General features: G+C 40.0%; 1 protein-coding gene and 2 pseudogenes across 1 annotated transcript in view; 2 read left to right on the plus strand and 1 right to left on the minus strand.

Annotated features, from left to right (window-relative positions):
- The window catches only part of PSTPIP2 (proline-serine-threonine phosphatase interacting protein 2), a 78,655-nt gene that overhangs the window by 39,558 nt on the left and 21,883 nt on the right, over positions 1 to 17,214 (plus strand). The window contains exons 2-4 of the mRNA XM_039842521.1: positions 460 to 560; positions 11,229 to 11,306; positions 16,544 to 16,578. Coding sequence (XP_039698455.1) covers positions 460 to 560; positions 11,229 to 11,306; positions 16,544 to 16,578 — 214 coding nt within the window. The remainder of the gene's footprint in view (positions 1 to 459; positions 561 to 11,228; positions 11,307 to 16,543; positions 16,579 to 17,214) is intronic.
- LOC120589403 (uncharacterized) lies at positions 2,474 to 2,592 on the plus strand (annotated as a pseudogene).
- On the minus strand, positions 11,646 to 11,991 carry LOC120586080 (40S ribosomal protein S26-like; annotated as a pseudogene).

Raw genomic sequence — 17,214 nt, forward strand, 5'->3', positions numbered from 1 at the left:
TTACTGGTTGTGGGAGGAGACATCACAGTCAAGTTCTGTGACAAGTTCAAAGACAAAGCAAACGTTGTATAGCCCCTGGTTAAAATGGACCTGTGGTGTGAGTTCTCGCTCAGCAGGATGAAAGAGCGCTCTTCAGAAGGCTGGAGTGGGTGCCTGGTCCTGGCCTGATTTAGGGCACGGGTGGGGGCCCGGACAGGGGCCTGAGCCCAGCCAACTCCCTTTTCCATGTACCTCTCAATCCTCTGTCACTTCCTTCCTGTTTTGTGGCCCTTCGGTTTCATAATTTTAGAAACTCTTCCATAGCTACTTACATTCTTACTTCTTCTATTTTGTTAGTTTTGGTCACAGATGTCTTGGAGGTAAAGTTTCAGGAACTTCTCATTGTTGGCTTCCCCTGTCTCTTCAGGCTTTGGGGCTTCCTGGTATAACAGTGCTGTTGTTGTTGTTATTTTTTGCCAGAGTCTGGACATCCTCAGCACCATCGGCTATGACAGCATCATCCAACATCTGAACAATGGCCGCAAGAATTGCAAAGAGTTCGAAGACTTTTTAAAAGAAAGGTACATATTGTTTCCTCTCCGAAGACAGAAAGGAGGACAAAATGCTCCCACACAAACAAAGAACAATTACTATTTGTTTTTAATGGTTCACAAGACCCTCGGCTGTAGGTTATGGAATAATTCCCAGGAAGTAAATGATGTCTCTGTCCTTAAGTTCATAGAAACCAATGGGAAAGAGAAGATTTATGAATGAAACAGCAAACAAAATATAATAAAACATTAAGTTGTGTGACACCCATGACACTGAAAGACCTCACAGGAATGGGAGATTGTGGAGCACTGGCCAAAAAAAAGTGGGGGCTGGTGGTGGTGGTGGTGGTGTGAGTTTTTCATAGAGGAGGAGAACCTTGAAGTGGCCTGGGAGAGTGAGGCAGATTTGATGGGTAGTGGGGTATCCAGATATCTGTGAGGGAGCCGCCAGCTTGGAGATGAAAAGGAAAACGACCCATGTGGTGAGTGGGGAGCAGAGCCAGATTCAGAGACCACTGCGGGTAAGAGAGCAGTGACAGAGATACAGGACACGTCACAGCGCTCCAGAGGGCAGCAGAGGTTGGTGGCAGGGAAAACTGGCTTGGTTTAGATGATTTCCCGCCCTTTTCTTTTCCTTCCTTCTTCTTCCTTCCTTCCTTCAGCTTCCTTCCTTCCTTCCTTCTTCCTTCCTTCCTTCCTTCCTTCTTCTTCCTTCCTTCCTTCTTCCTTCCTTCCTTCCTTCCTTCTTCCTTCCTTCCTTCCCTTTCTTCCTTCCTTTCTTTCTTTCTTTCTTTTCTTTCTTTTCTTTCTTTCTTTCTTTCTTTCTTTCTTTTCTTTCTTTTCTTTCTTTTCTTTTCTTTTCTTTCTTTCTTTCTTTTTTGGTAGATAAGATGTATTTTTTAAATTCTATACTTAACAGGGTGAGTTCGTTCTCTGGAAATCTTATCCATCCGAATACTCCCATTTCCCAGTGATTCTGGATGCAGGAGTGCTTTAGGGGGGGTTTTTGCCAAAGATCCAGGACGTTGCCAGGACCCAAACTAATTGTCAGGTTCTATTTGTCAGGCAGTGAGCTCGAGAGAGTCATAACTTGGAGATGCAGACATCAAAGTGTTTTCAATCAAGTCTTTTTATTTTCTACTCAAATAGGTAACATCGAGCTCTCAGTGCTACCCACCCTCGGATGCTGAGGCCGCTCTCCTTGAACTGACTCAGAAGTCCAGGGGAGCTGTGCATTTCGGGGCGGAGGTGGGGGTGGACAGAGAAAGATCTGTCTACTGCCAGGCTCCATGGAGCTGGTCACTGCCCTTCATCCTTTGAGGAAACAATCTCTCTTTTCTACCCAAGCTGGCTAAAGGTGGTGACACCAAATTACAGCTTTCCTTTATCTGGACAAGCGCTAGTGGCAGGCTTCCTTCTTTCTTCCACAGAGCTCTGACAAAGTAGCAAGCAAGCAAGAGTCCGCAACTTTGCAAGATAGAGACTGCAGGATGTCTCTTGCTTTTATGTTCCTCTTCCAGTTAGAGCTTTTATACATTTTCTCCTGGGAATGAAATAGCCCAGCCAGACACCCACAAAGGAGGTGTTGACTAATGATCGAAGCTTCTGCTGCCCAGACAGGACCACCCAAGAGTCCCCTGACACAATGGGATGGTTGTATAAGTCAGAGGTGTCCGCATCTTTTTAATGTAACCCTCAGTAAGAAATACATTTTACATGGCTGCCCAGGACACGTATGCATAAAACAAAAGTTTAATAAAACAGTACTACCCTATAATTTTTTTCAGTTCTATTTAATTAAAAACTGCTGGTCATAACCCATTGAATTGATTTATAATTCCCAAGTGCACCATGACCCAGAGTTTGAACAACACAAGTCTAAATAGAACCCACAAGCTAAGATCTCACTTTAAAAATGTTTCACAAAAATATATGGGAAAGAAGTCCACGGCTATGCTACCCTGAACACACTCAATCCCATCTGATCTCGGAAGCTAAGCAGGGTCAGGCCTGGTTAGTACTTGGATGGGAGACCACCTAGGAGGACCAAGTGCTGTAGGCATCAAAAAATAAAAAAATAAGAGATCATAAGCTGACAAGGTCCTTGTCATCTGTGAGGTCAACCAAGGGTTGCCTTGCCTAAAAATAAAATATGTGTGTGTGTGTGTGTGTGTGTGTGTGTGTGTGTGTGTGTGTGTGTGTATTAAAGTGGAAGAAATACATGCAGATTAAAAATGATTAAATATTTCTACTGTGTTTCTACTGTATGGTAATTGTTCTGTAGGCGTTTCATATCAAAGGAAACCAGTCCCATGTGCTGTGATTTCGAGGAAGAATCTGCTGACATCAAGTCAGAGTGTCAGATATGTATGTATGCCCTGAGTCTGGAGATTTGAGGCCCCTGAGCAGTGGCCTGCCTGGTCTTTGGGCTTCCTTTCCTGGTGGTGTGCTTGCCAGCAGGAGGCTGCTGTCACTGAGGAGAGGACGTGTCCTGTTCAGGGATGATCCATGTAAAGAAGTGTAGTCCTCTTCAGGTTTTGGGGATCCAGCCTTTCCTCTTTCTCTGGTCAGAGTGGGGTGCTTGTGAGACCTGGGACTCAGTCTGTTGAGTCTGGACCATACTCTAATGTTGCTGAAATGTTCTCCTTGGTCTTGAGCATTATTTTACTGAACTGCCATACATTTCATGTGGAACCCTGGCATATTCATATGGGATAGAGGCAAAACACACATAAACTCACGGGCAAAGATAACAGCAGTCTATTATTTTGAGTTTATCAAGTATAATACACATATATTTATAACATTTGTATGATATGAGGCTCATATCATACGTCCCCACACAAAGTCTCGAAATCCTACCATGGACCTCTCTGGAATGTCTGGCAGCTCAACCTGCCCAGGAGCAGCAAGAGGAGGGGCAGATACTGTATCTCCAGGGCAAGCTCCCTCCCCCACTATCCCCTGGAAGGAATTCAGATCTATACCCCTCCATGCAACATTTTACCTCTCTTATGGAAACTAGGAAGTATCCTTTTCCTTGGTTGTACCCAGATGGATTGCAGTCAATCCATTTACACTCATTTAGAGACAGATAAAACAATCACCCTTATGCAAGGTGTAGTGTCAGATGCTGCTCTGGAGTGGGCAGGAATGCTATCTTTCTTGTATCTGTATGGCTGATCCCTGGTCCGTGTCTCAGTACATGCTCTGTAGCTGATTAGTCCTCAGTGAGTCCTGGATAACTTACTTCACATGGCAAGGAAGTAACAAAACAGAATAAATAAACTGTCCATCAGCAAATTGTAAATTTGCCTTGTTTACCCTTCTACCAGCTGGAAAGGTATAATGATGACATAGATGATGACAACCACACCAATATCTGAGTAGCTACATAGTAACAGCCACAGGTGAAGCACTACTATGTGCTGTGCTAGGAGCTTTGTCTCAGAACCTCTGTTACTGTAAAACTGAGGTTCACACAGCCCTTTATATTCTCTTTTGACACACATCAACTGCATGAGGTACTATTATTTCCATTGTCTTTGCATGAAAGTATAGCTTTTCGAATAAGATTGGATAAGTAATTTACTGTAGGAGCCTAGAAAGTGACAGAATCAGAACAGTTTTGAAGGTCTCACACAAGACCCTGTGGCTATTACTTATCAACTCTGGCAGAAGGGCAGGTGTCTTTTTGGGAAGATGGGCTTCTTTCCAGCACAGAGACCTTCTCTCCCTCCCTTTTCTTTCTGTTTCATATTTTCTCACTCATTACACCACTCTCTGTATTCCAGTCAGATTTGTGTATTAGGGAGCATACTTTGGATGTCTCTGCCTCTATATCTCTTATTTCCTACCTGCAACGTCCTCATTTGTCCTCAATGCCTAAGTCAATTCTCCCCATCCTTCAAAGTCCAGGTTAATTTTTCTTCTTCTCCTCCTCCTCCTCCTCCTCCTCCTCTTCCTCCTCTCCTTCCTCCTTCTCCTTCTCCTCGCCTCTCCTTCCTTCCTTCACCTCCCTCCCTCCTCCTCCCCCTTCCCCCTTCTCCTTCTTCTTCTTTTTTTTTTATTTAAAGGAAGCATTCTACATAGCACTACAATCTGAGGTTATCCACAAGTTAACAATTAAAATGAACCTATCTTGTCACTGGTAGCCCAAGCCCACCAACTCTTTGGCCCCTAGAGCCCCAGGTGGGCCAGGCATTATATACAGAGCTCCTGATATGAGTAGTACATGAAAAATATAAAAATGAGGATAAACATACTGCAGAGTATAGCTAGAGGTGATTAAGTAAGATTATATTAATAGCTGCAATTTATTGAAGGTGTACTAGATACAAATAAGCTATCATGTATTTTGCATGTATTAGCTCTTTAATTCTCATAATATTTAATTCTCATAATATCCCTGTATGGCAAGTTTTATCGTCCTTATATTACAGTTGAAGAAATTGAGGTCCAGTGAGGTTATGTAACTTGCCTAAGGTCAGACAGATAATAAGAGATAGATCTGGTTTCAAACCAGGGAAAGTTGGCCCCTGGAATCTTCTGGAAGTCACTTCAGTATGTCTAGTACAGTACCTGGCATACAATAAGTGGTGGGTAAATGGTACCCATTACTAATATTGTTATATTAATCCTAGAAGGTAGGTAGGATGTATGTTATTAGCTCCATTTTAAAAAAAGAGAAATCTGATGTTTAACAGGGGTTTAAATGACTTGCCCAAGACTGCAAAAGTAGTAAGTAGTGGAGCCAGGACTTCTTTTAACCCCATGTCTAATGGTTTTTCCATTTTACTTAATGATCTCCTAAGATGGCTGTGTATATTCTCTGAAAGGGTGTTTTTCCCCCGGCACTTGGCAGCCAGGGCAGCTTTATTAATAGTGGGTTGCAACATGATCCCGAGAAGGGAGGAGGGAAGCGTGTTTGTGCAGCCCCTTGATGCCTGGAATTCTGCGCCACTTGTAGGTCAGCAGCTACACCTATGGGCTGGGGGGATCCCCAGCCTCAGCGCCTTGGGACTTGGTGCTCTTCCCATGAGCTGCTGTTCATCCTGTGGTTCCTTTTTAGGGAGAAGTTAGCCTGGCCTGGTTATACCTCTCCTTCTGGGATCTCCCTATGGGCCAGCTATCTCTCTGGATGGGCTTAAGGATGACAGATTCCTTAGGCATTAACACTGTGTGGTCAAATTACACTCAAGCCATTATGTGCTGTATAAGTTTCCTAGGGCTTCTGTAACAAACTGCCGCAATCTGGGTGGCTTACAAGAGAATAAATTTATTCTCTCAGTCTGGAAGCCAGAAGTTCAAAATCAAGATGTCTGTAGGATCATGCTCCCATGAAGTCTCTAGGAGAGAATATGTTCTGTGTCTTTTTCTCAGTTTCTAGTGTTACTGGAAATCCTTGGTCCTTGGTTTGCAGCTGCTAACCCTAATCTCTTCTTCCATCGTCAAGTGACATTCTTCTGTGTCTTCATACTATCTTCTTATAAGGACGCCATTATTAAGGGTGCATCCTATTCTAGTGTAAGCTCAACTTGTTACATCTGCAATGACCCAATTTCCAAATAAAGTCATATTTCGGGAGGCGGGTACAATTCAACCCATGACACGTACTCAATAGAATTTGCTGGAAGCTGAGCCCTACAAGGGATGAGAGTACTGGAATGAGAGACCAGTTACCTGGGTATTCTAATCCTGGCTTCCTCACTAGCCGTGGTGATATAATCAAGGGCCTAGACCTTTCTCCTTGTCAGTTTCTTCCTCTGTAAAATGAAGAGATTGTTTCAGATGTTTTGTAAGATCCCCCTGGATATAACAACGTGGTTCTTCTCGAGGAATTTATAATCGAGTCAAGGTGCTGTGATTGGCATATACAGTAAAAATGAGCATAATATCTAAGGGTCAGGTTTTATAGCAGAGGGGTTTCATCTTATTTGCCCACATTGACTTTGGGGATGCCTGGAGCACTGAGTTGAAGGTCATCCTGAGGCCGCTTTCAGGCTTGGTGGAAAAGGCCAAATCTGACAATATTCGCTGTGGGTCACTGAAGGGGAAACAGCACAGGGAGTAGTATTTCTGGTTTGGGAATTTGAATAGGGGACAGATAAAAGTGAGCTGGAATTTTCAAGGAGGGCTTTGCGAAAAAAGTATTAAGTAGTTAAGTGCTTAGAGGAGCAGACATCCCTTTTCTGTTTTCTCTGCTATTTTGTACATTTTCATTGTGGCCCTCCTTACTTGGTAATAAAATAGAGTATTAGTTTACATCCTGCCACCAGATTATGAGCTCCTCTAGGCAGGTCTCATGTTTCGGTCATCTCTGTGTCCTCCTAACATGATGCCTCGTACATAGTAGATGATTAATAAATGACAAATTGATGACCGGATGAGATGGAAATTTTGGATAGATGGTAGGAAGGTGATCTAGGTAAAGGCTGACCTCTCCCAGGGTGATTTTTGCAAAGTCCTCGTGATTCCTTCATTGGCTGCAGGCCGCTGGACTTCACTCCTTCCCATATGCTGCGGAGACATCTTCTCAATCTCGTGGCGGTTCCTCTGATTTCATGAGGATGAAGCTGTAGGTTCACCTCCGTTAAAACTCTTTCTTTCTCCCAAGAGCACACCAGTGTGCTTGCTGGAACTCATTACTTACCAGGTTCTAGGACTTTCCATGGGGATCAGATGCTGCCAGTGGTGTGTTCAGATTCATGGTGTCTTAAGGTCAGAAGAAAGGGATTCATTAACTTCTCTTCCTGGAAACCACAAAAGATTATTGAGAAATCTTAATGAATATAATTCCGAAAGGAGAAAACACGTGCTTATTTTAAATACACACACACACACACACACACACACACATTTTAATGAAAATGGCCTTAACATCTTTTTACATGTGAAAGTATTAAATTGCCATTGTAGAGTGTCGTAAGTTTTTAAATAGATACAGTAATCCCCCCTTATCTGTGGTTTCACTTTCTGTGATTTCGTTTACCCATGGTCAACCACAGTCCAAAAATATTAAATGGGAAATTCCAGAAATAAACAAGTTTTATATTGCACGCTGTTCTGAGTAGAGTGATGAAATCTCCTGCTGTCCCCCTCCTTGCCTGGGACGTGAACTATCCCTTTGTTTAGTGTATCCATACTGTATATAATCCCTACCTGTTAGTTGCTTAGTAGCCATCTCGGTTACAAGATCTACTATTGTGGTATTGTGGTGCTTGTGTTCAAGTAACCCTTGTTTTACGTAATAATGGCCTCAAAGCACAAGAGTAGTGATGCTGGCAATTAGGAGATGCCAAAGAGACGCTGTAAAGTGCTTCCTTTGAGTGAAAAGGTTATGTATATATAGGAAAAAACTTAGTATATATTGGACTCGGTACTATCTGTGATTTCAGGCATCTACTGATGGTCTCGGAATATGTCTCTCATGGATAAGGGGAGACTCTACTGTATTGTGAACAGAGATGGAGAAAGATAGAAATAGTTTCTAGGGAGTTAAACAGTATCCTTTCTTAAAATTAGAGTCACTTTAAGTTGTGCTTCACTTCATATTATCAGGAGCTGGCAAAAATCTTAGGAATAGAATCCAAGAGTTAAGGCTCAAGAAAAAACAGGATTCTTGCTCAAACTACAGTCGTGAAGGGAAGCATGACATAAAGTCAGAAGGACCTGAAGAAGAATGCACCTGCATAGTCTCAGAGCAAATAGACTGAGTTGCCCACAGTACCAGGAGCGAGATGAACTCAAAGGACACTGCAACCGTGCAAAAGTACCTTGAGCAAAAAAAAAGGAGGACAGCAGGGAGGGAGACATAGAGGGAGGCAGAGAAGGTGGGCGGGAGTGTAAGAGGGAGGGAGGAAGGGAAAGGAGGAACTGTGAAGTCAAAAAGAGCAAAAAACCCAGAGCCCATAAGTCAACAGAGAGACAAAGCCAGGCTAACATCTGGTTAACTGATCCCAAATACAGAATTTACCAAAAGGAACAGTAAAAGTATTCAGAGATATAACCAGGAAAATTTTCATGAAATGAAGAACTAAATGGATCTGAAGGGTACACTATAAACCAGGAAACCCTGATGGGCAGTAATCAATATTGATTATGATTACATAAGAATCAACATTAACATGTCTCCTGGTTAAGCTATTGAATTAAAGAAAGAACTCTTCAAGTGTCCAGGAAGGGAAAAACAAACAAGTTGCCGATAGAAAAATGGGCAGGGAAGAATCATCATGGCCCTAAGCTTCTCTACAATGACAGAAACCAGTGGAGAAAGTTCAGCAGAGTTCTGAGAGAAAGGTTAAGAACATTCCTTACACCAGCAAGGTTGTCATTCAGATATAAAGGCAATAGGTAAATAGTCTCAAATATGAAAGAATTCAGGAAATACTGACACCTCCCTCCTGCCCCAGAGCTGCTTTGGCAAAAGACCACAAAGTGATGATATTCTGCCAGCCAAGAAGTGAACTAAAACACAAATTTTAGAGATGGATGAGCTATGGTAACAGAACTGGTGGTGAACATCAAATCTATTTTAATTAATAGTTAAGACTAAACAACCAGGGGGAATTATCATTAGAGAACAGTGTGTTATAAACACAAATAAAGTAAAAATAATGTAAGCAACAATGTCAAGGAGGAGGTGGAAGTCCAACAGTGCTAATGATCTCATCCTTTCCCAGTGCACCAACGTCTAGAACTGTCCAAAATGGAAACAAGTAGTTAAAATATCTTAGTGTCTCAATCCCCTTAGTTATTTTCATAACCTTTTTAAAAGATCCTCAGAAGGATCTTTTAGGAATTAATTTTTCCTGTAGCGAAGAAACAGTTACTGGAAATTAAGCAATTCATTCAGCTTCAGTTTCCTTTTCTGTGAAATTCAAAGAAAATCAGGCTTAAAACTCTATTTATGAAAAGCATAGAGAGTATGGTCTCATTCTTTTAAAATTGTTTACACCTTATCTATCTGTCCATCCATCCTATCTGCATACTTGCATGAAGAAATGTCCATTACAATCATTACCAAATGTTAATACTAATTCTTTTTAGTTGATAGAATTTGAGACAGTTTGTTGCTTTCTTCTTTGTATTTTTCTTTTGGCTTATTTTTTGAATAATGAGCATATATCATTAATAAATGACAATGGGAGAAAGTTTGTAACATATGTAAGGATAAGTATTAATATTCATAACATATAAAGAACAACTAAATAATAGGAAAAAGGCAAAACAGTTTAAAAATTGGGATGATATGAACAGGTAACTTATCGAGGAACTACAGATGTCCAATAAACACAAAATGATGTACAACCACACTAGAAACTAGGGAAATGCAAATTAAAATGAGATTCTTTTTTTTAAACTTCTTTCCTCAGACTAGTAACAATTTAAAAATATTGTTAATATCCAGTGTGGGTGAGGGCTTCTGGGCATGGGAGCTCTAATATACTTTTGGTTGAAGTATAAATTGAAAGGACTTTTTCGGAGGGCAATTTGACATCCATTTTCCAAAATTTTAAATGCCTATCCCTCTGATCTAGTAAACCCACTTTCTCAGAAGTTCTGTTGTAGAGAGACACTCTCAGAGATGCCTGTGGATGTCTGTGCCTAACAGTATTCATTTAGCTCTTTTTTGGTGGTAGTGAAAAATGAAACAAACAGGGACCCTGAGTATGGTGGATCTGTATTACTGATAAGGAAAGTTCTGTACAATGTGTTATTAGGTGAAGAACAGAATAGCAAACAACGGAATGATCTCAATTATGTAACCATAAAAAGTTGTGTATATGTGTCTATGTGGGATATAGGTATGTAAATGCAGAGAGAAAGAACAGGAGAGATCCATAGCAAGCTTAACAGTGGCTACTCTTGGGGACACAAGTGTGGTCAGGGAAGAGCATGAAGAGAGACTTTGTGTTTTAGTCCATGTAACTTTGTATTGTTTAAATCTCTTGCAGCGAGAATTTATCTATTACTTGTGTAATTTTATTTTTGATTTTAAGAAAAAATGTGGGGTAGACAAGCCTAAAGCCCCATAACTTGATAGTATGGTTTTGAAATAGTATGGCTGGGGCTGTGACACAAAATGGAGATGATGACAAAGGGCTAAGAGGAGAGGAAGAAGGGGTAGAAGGGGAGATTGTTTAGCGCTTTAGACAGACTCATGCCACACTGAATAATGATCAGTTGTTTTCGTGAGACATGCTGACTGCAGTGTATATTCTGAAGTTCTCCTCATTGGTAGTTTGGTTATGCATTTAAATTGATTGTGAATGAGGAACTCTATAGGATGGTAAAAAGGTACGCGTAGAGAAGATGGGAGGAGGGGTGGGTCTCAGGAGTGCTTTTGACGGAAATATCTCATATTACACTAAAAAAAAAATCCATATCTCCTTAGACCATAGTTTTGAAAGTTTAGTCTGTAATGTACTAGTCTGTGCTGGTCAGGAGGCCATGCTCGGTTTTGCTGTAATGTTCACGCTAGGGACTTCTAGCTGGAGAAGACCACCTTAGAGATGAAGGCCACTGGTCTTTTTACAATTGTTCCCTGTTATGGAGAGGGAGTTTTGCATTTCAGAGAATGATGTTATGTGGTGTCTACTGTTAAAGGTGCAGTTTTGCCTTCCAGGGGAGTGCCATGTGTCTTAACTAAGAGTCAGCCCTGAGAAGGACTCATAACCCTCTCTTCCATTCCCCTAGGGCATCGATTGAAGAGAAATATGGCAAAGATCTGCTCAGCCTCTCCAGGAAGAAGCCATGTGGACAGTCTGAGATCAAGTAGGTGCCACGTTTCTTTCTCATTTCCGTGCTGGCTGATACTGCCAGGAGCCCCCATCACTTCAGCAGACAGAACTAGCCAGCGGTGTAAAGTGTGTTGGGGGAAAACAAATTTTAATAGTTTTTTTTCCCCCTTATTTTCAATTGTGAAAAATAGAAAAATAGAAAAATGGAAAAATAGAAAGAAGGTTAAAATGAGCTATGAAGCCACAACTCATTATTAATATTTTCTAAAGTTTCCTTGAAGTCCTTTTCTATGTATACTTTTTTTTTTTAAGTATAATTTCCACTTTTTTTTCTCCCAGAGAATATTTCTTCAGTCCTTAAGTACTTAGCTCCTTACACGGGCTTTGGTGGGGGTTGTGGGGCAGCATCCACGGGTCTAAATTGGGGTGGGGAGTTCAGTCTTCTGGGCTTCATGAGAGCAATTCCTGACTACTTTGCCATGAATGGCACAACTCACACAGAAACGTGGTTTCACATACAGCTTGGGAAGCACATAGGTGTCGAAGACATTTGCTTTGGAAATGTCCCTAATGGCTGCAGCCTCTACTATGTTTCAAATGACAAAATTCTTAATGGCCTTGTCCTTGGGCATACATTGGGCACCGTTGGTGCAACAAATAGGCTGCAAGTGGCCGAGGCCCTTTTTGGCACGACCATTGTTCCTTCTTTTCTTGGTCATCTTGGAAGTGAGGACCTGAGAGCACTCTGTATACTTTTTCATAGGCTGGATTGTATTACACATAATTTTATACTAGAAATTTAATGGAGAGGTTTCCACGTGCACATATACATGCATAGTTTGTGATAACTACAAGAGGCTAGCTTTGCACCATTTTATAGTTCTCGCCACCAGTGTGAGATTTCTATACCACAATTATTTATTTTCGCATCATTCATTGATACTCAGAAGATACAGAGATGGCCAGACATGGTGCCTGCTTGAGAGACACATTCTTTCATGTACAGGGCTGACTTCACAGGCAATCCTATAGGAACTGACACTTAATTGTTTTCATGCTTTTTTGCCGTCACCATTTTGAAATTCTTAGTAATTTATAAACAAGGGATTCTACATTTTCATTTTGCAGTGGACTTCACAAATTATGTAGCTGGTCCTACTCATAGGAAAATTTTTAGATTCCTTCTTCAAAACAAGCTTGTTGACGAAAGCTTGGGAGAAATCGTTCTGGCAGACCTTTGCAGGCCTCTGCAGACTTAATCACATCACACACTGACCTGTGTACTGCTTTGCTGTGCTAGTATAGACAGCTTCATAGACACCCTGAGGTCTGTGTCCCCTCAGAGGTCCGAATGGGAGCAAACAAGACATTGCCCTTCCTCCTCTCTTACACACATACACACATGTACGCATGCACACATGCATACAAACATGCTTCTCCTAGACTGCAAAATACCGGATTATTGAAAAGGAGGAAAGCGTTGGGAGATATTTAAAATATTAATAGTCACATAAGCCTAAAAATTTACCCTCAGACATAGGACATTAGTACAAGGAGAATTTATCAATCTCTTGATTATATTTTATTTTATTTTATTATTTTTTATAATTTATTTTTATGTTTTAAATAAAAACTTAAAAAACACACTGAAAAGTAAAAAGACAAACATAATGAATAGCTATATCCCAACCATCTAGATTTAACAATTCACAGTTTTTATATTTTTTTATATTTTCTTAATGTAATTTTTTTGTGAAAGTGTTTAAATTTAAACACTTTAAACTTGAACCTGGAATCAGCAATTTCTCTAAGTTTACTTGGTTCCTTTTAGTGATTAATTGTAGAGATGGAACTCTGAATTTTAGCGTTGGTCATTGTTATAGAGATGTCCCTGTTTCTAGACCTTTTCAGGGGACAGATTTTAAAAGCAAGAGTTCATATTGACATATCCAATTCTAATTTAACTTGAAAGAGTTTGACTTAACTTCCTTAATTTTATACTTATTTCCTCTTGCACTGAAAATCTTGGTTCCTGACAATATTAGCATAATTATTTGTTTTATATGGCAACATATATTTAAATGTTTCAAAGTAATAATATTGCTGCTAACAATAAAACTTCTGAATGAAGTTTAACATTTGTTTGCAATTCTTTTTGATCTTAGGCTATATCTCACTCAGAATACTGCGTTCTAAGGTCATTTGAAATTTTATTTTCTCTATGTGATTATATAACAAATTTCATATTAGCTTCATTTCAGTTTGTTTTAAATTTTAAGGATTGTTTTCTTTTCCCCATTTGATTTAGTTTTATTTTTCAAGTGTGTAAAACGTTTACATGTTCACTGGTCAAAATCGCATAGGCTTAGATGAGTTGCATTGTCATTCCAGCAGGGTTTAGATAATTTCAAGGAAGATTAGCGGGTCAGCAAAAAAGAAAAAACAAAGAACAACAACAACAAAAACTCAACTTGTTTATTTACTTATTTTTTTTTTTTTTAAAAAGCACAGGCTATTTGGGAAAATATCCAAAAACTTTTGAGGTGATGTGATGGAAAATAGCCATATTTTCTCACATAGTACTTCTTGGGAAAGATATTTAGCAGAATGAGTCTGATCCAAAATGGTATTTCTTATATTTTTACACATTTGATTTGTAATTTAGTAAATTCATAGAGATTCTAGCACCATTCTCTTCTGTTTTGTGATAAAAGACAATTTTCCTTCCAAGATTATACCTCAGAGAGGAAGATGCAACAGGATATGAGACCTGGGGACTGTTGCCAAAGTTGATGTGAAAGGTCATTAAAGTGACTTCTGTTTTTGTCACCTCCAGGATGATCTTTAGGGAACGTGCCCTAGATGAGAGTACATGACTTTGCTTATCCATGAACTAGGTAGGATTTTTCACTTCACCGGCCACATTGAGAGACTCTGGTCTCTAAGGGGCCTTGTTAGGATTTAAGGCCAAAGAGCTTTGTTAAAAGGTTGGTGGAAGTGTTATTATTTTTTTTGCATAGTAATAGAGAACACCAGGGAGAAGAGGAAATGGACACAGCTAGGCGGCCACCCCCAAGTTTTAGATTCTATCTCACGATTGTCATCATGTCCTAAACATGGGAAATAGCAATTAAGTGATAATGTGAGACAACACAGCTAATGAGGAACTGAATGGATCTTGACCTTCAGAAGGTCACTTAGAACAGGAGAAAAATTTTAGACCCTGGACAGACTATTTAACTGTAAGGCTGGATTTCAGCTCCATGACTCTTTTATTTTTTTAAATTTTATTTTATTAATTTCAAGTATATAGTACATTAGTTAGACATTTATGTAGTTTATAAAACGATCCCTAATTGCTCTTTCTCTCCTCTGGCTCTCCACCTAGCCATTACATTAATGCAAACTGCATTCCCTACGCCATGCTCCCCATCCCTGTGGCCATCTATCAACTACTAATTTGTACTTCTTTAACCCTTCACCCATTCTCCTAGCCCCACAACACTCCTCCCCTCCATCCGTCACCAAATTGTCTTTTGTATTTGTGAATCTGTTTTTGATTATCAACTCCATGAGTCTTGATAGGGCAAGACTTCCAGTTGTGTCTGCTGCCGTATCCATCTTTGTTTCTTACTAGTTCCAGTAATAAATCCCCTCTTCAGTGATGCTCATTCATCCTTCTGGACCATTGATGTGTGTGTTTGGTTGTGAACACATTTTTAGTGCACTGTGCTCCTTGAAAACTTGTATCATAAGATGGATAACGTATATGGAGAATGTGCAGTGCTTTCCTTCTTAATATGTTTGTAATAATTGGAAATGTTTGTGTGAGAAAAGGCAGGCAGAAATAAGAAGCCTTTGTTTTGGGATAAATTAACAGAGTGGAAAAAGTGAAATAGTTAATATCTGAAAAAATTAAAATTTCCCTGCAAGTAGTTAGAATGTGTTAATACTAAATTCTAATGAAAAACAGTCTTTCATTCAGTGATGCTGAAGATACCAAGGAGGTGACTAATAAATTAGTCCACATGAACTTTAGGGAAGCATAAGATTTCATCCTTGTATAGATGTGCTGAAAGCATTTTCATGTAAATGCAATTTAAGTGACAGTACTTCAGAGGACAGAAATTCTCAGGCTAAGTTAGGACTCGAATAATAAACCATGAACCAGGGACAGCTTTTTACTCTATTCAACCCCAAATTCCTGTAGTATTAACGTTTCCAGTGATGTTCTAGAAATCATTATTTTAAAGATGGTATTACCCATTTTAGCTATATTAAACTGACTCAAATCCTTAAAAAAGTGAAATAGCTAAAAGAAGGGGACAATTGGAAAATACAAGGATTTTTACTTTGTAAAATAACAGAATTTGCCACATACATATATACATATAGAAAATGATCCACAGTCCAGTGCTGTTGTGGCCAGGGGACCCTGAATTCACAAAGTCCCATTCCTCCTTGACTGGCTGGAGCAAGCGCAGTGAGATTTGCTTCCATGAAGGTAGCTATGAGCAAGGAAATTCCCAGGGCCAAGTCAGCATGGAAGGAGGTCTACATAAGGAAGGATGGGAGAACTAAAATTATGGTAAAGGGGGAGTTAAGGAGGAGGAGCCATGGGCTATAGGAGAGAGGAAGTAGGGGAGATTGAGAAAAGGTATGAAAAATGAGTCATGGCTTTGTCTTGTGAGATAATAAATGTGCATTGTTTTAAGCTGCTAAATTTGTGGTAATTTGTTATATAGCAATAGAACACTAATATAATGTGTTTCATGTCGGTCTCCACCGTTAGACTCTGAGGGCTGTCTTTTACCATAGAATCACCAACATCTAACCCAACGCCTGGTCATAGTGTATGCTTAAGAAGTATGTGATGGATGAAAAGGGAGGTGATCAGCAGCCAGAATTTTAACCCTTCATTTATGAGCTTGTATCCATATTTCTAATTACCATACTTTAAAGAATGGCTGGTATTTTTATGAGAAAGGGACCATAACTTCTATATTATCATTGGGGGAATTGAAGCATGAAGAATTTTCGGCATCTTGCTCAACCCAGATAGAAGAATTTATGATGCTTATGCCTGGAATTGGGAGAGAAAGGGGAAGCTGGACCGAAGAAGTCTTGATCTGCTGTCTTCTCAAGCTCACGGTCAAAGATGAGTCTATAGGCTCTAAGTTAAGACATGGCAGAGAGAAGCATGCAATGGTGTTATAATAAGGTTGTACAGCCAGTTCCAGAACTGAAATGATATATGTGCTTGTTTTTCAGCACCCTGAAGCGGGCCCTTGAAGTCTTCAAGCAGCGTAAGTGATTCTTTAAAAAAGTGTTTTCTGTCCTTGGCAAGCTCTGGTCTGTCATCAAAGGTGGGTTTTAATTTGAACGGCAATCTCATTGGGTGAAAAAAAAAATTATAGCAACCTCTAAGGTGAGAAATAGCTCTGCAGAGTTGAAATGAGCTTGAGAACCCACCACAACTGTACATTGGGAAGTGTGTTTGACTTCCTTAGAGCAATGGTTCTCACGCATGAAACCCAGAGTGAGGCCCTGGCACTTTGTTTTGCAAGGGGTACTCTCCGTTCCTAATATTACTTAGAAACCACCTTTAAGGATTTCTGTTCTTCAGAATACTTGGTGCTCCCAAATTAAGGATTCTACCAAGGTATAGCATGTGCATGTGCTTGAAGTGTTTCTGTAGCCAGGTAAGTGGTTTTAGACCTTTGTAAAGATTGGCTAAATACATATTCATCTTAACTTTTCCATAGAAGGTGGCCTCTGTCCTCTTTCATCAATGAATAAATTTCTTGGGGTATGGACAGTATCTTTTCATATTTCTCACATGTACCACAAGGCCAACCGTGGTGTGGCTCAATGGGACTCCAGCATAGGCTGGGTCTCCGAAGCATATATATTTGCCATTACTCTACTTGTTTTCTTTTTTT

Source organism: Pteropus medius, unplaced genomic scaffold (assembly GCF_902729225.1).
Source record: "Pteropus medius unplaced genomic scaffold, Ma_sr-lr_union100, whole genome shotgun sequence".
In the NCBI taxonomy this organism is placed as follows: Eukaryota; Metazoa; Chordata; class Mammalia; order Chiroptera; family Pteropodidae; genus Pteropus; species Pteropus medius.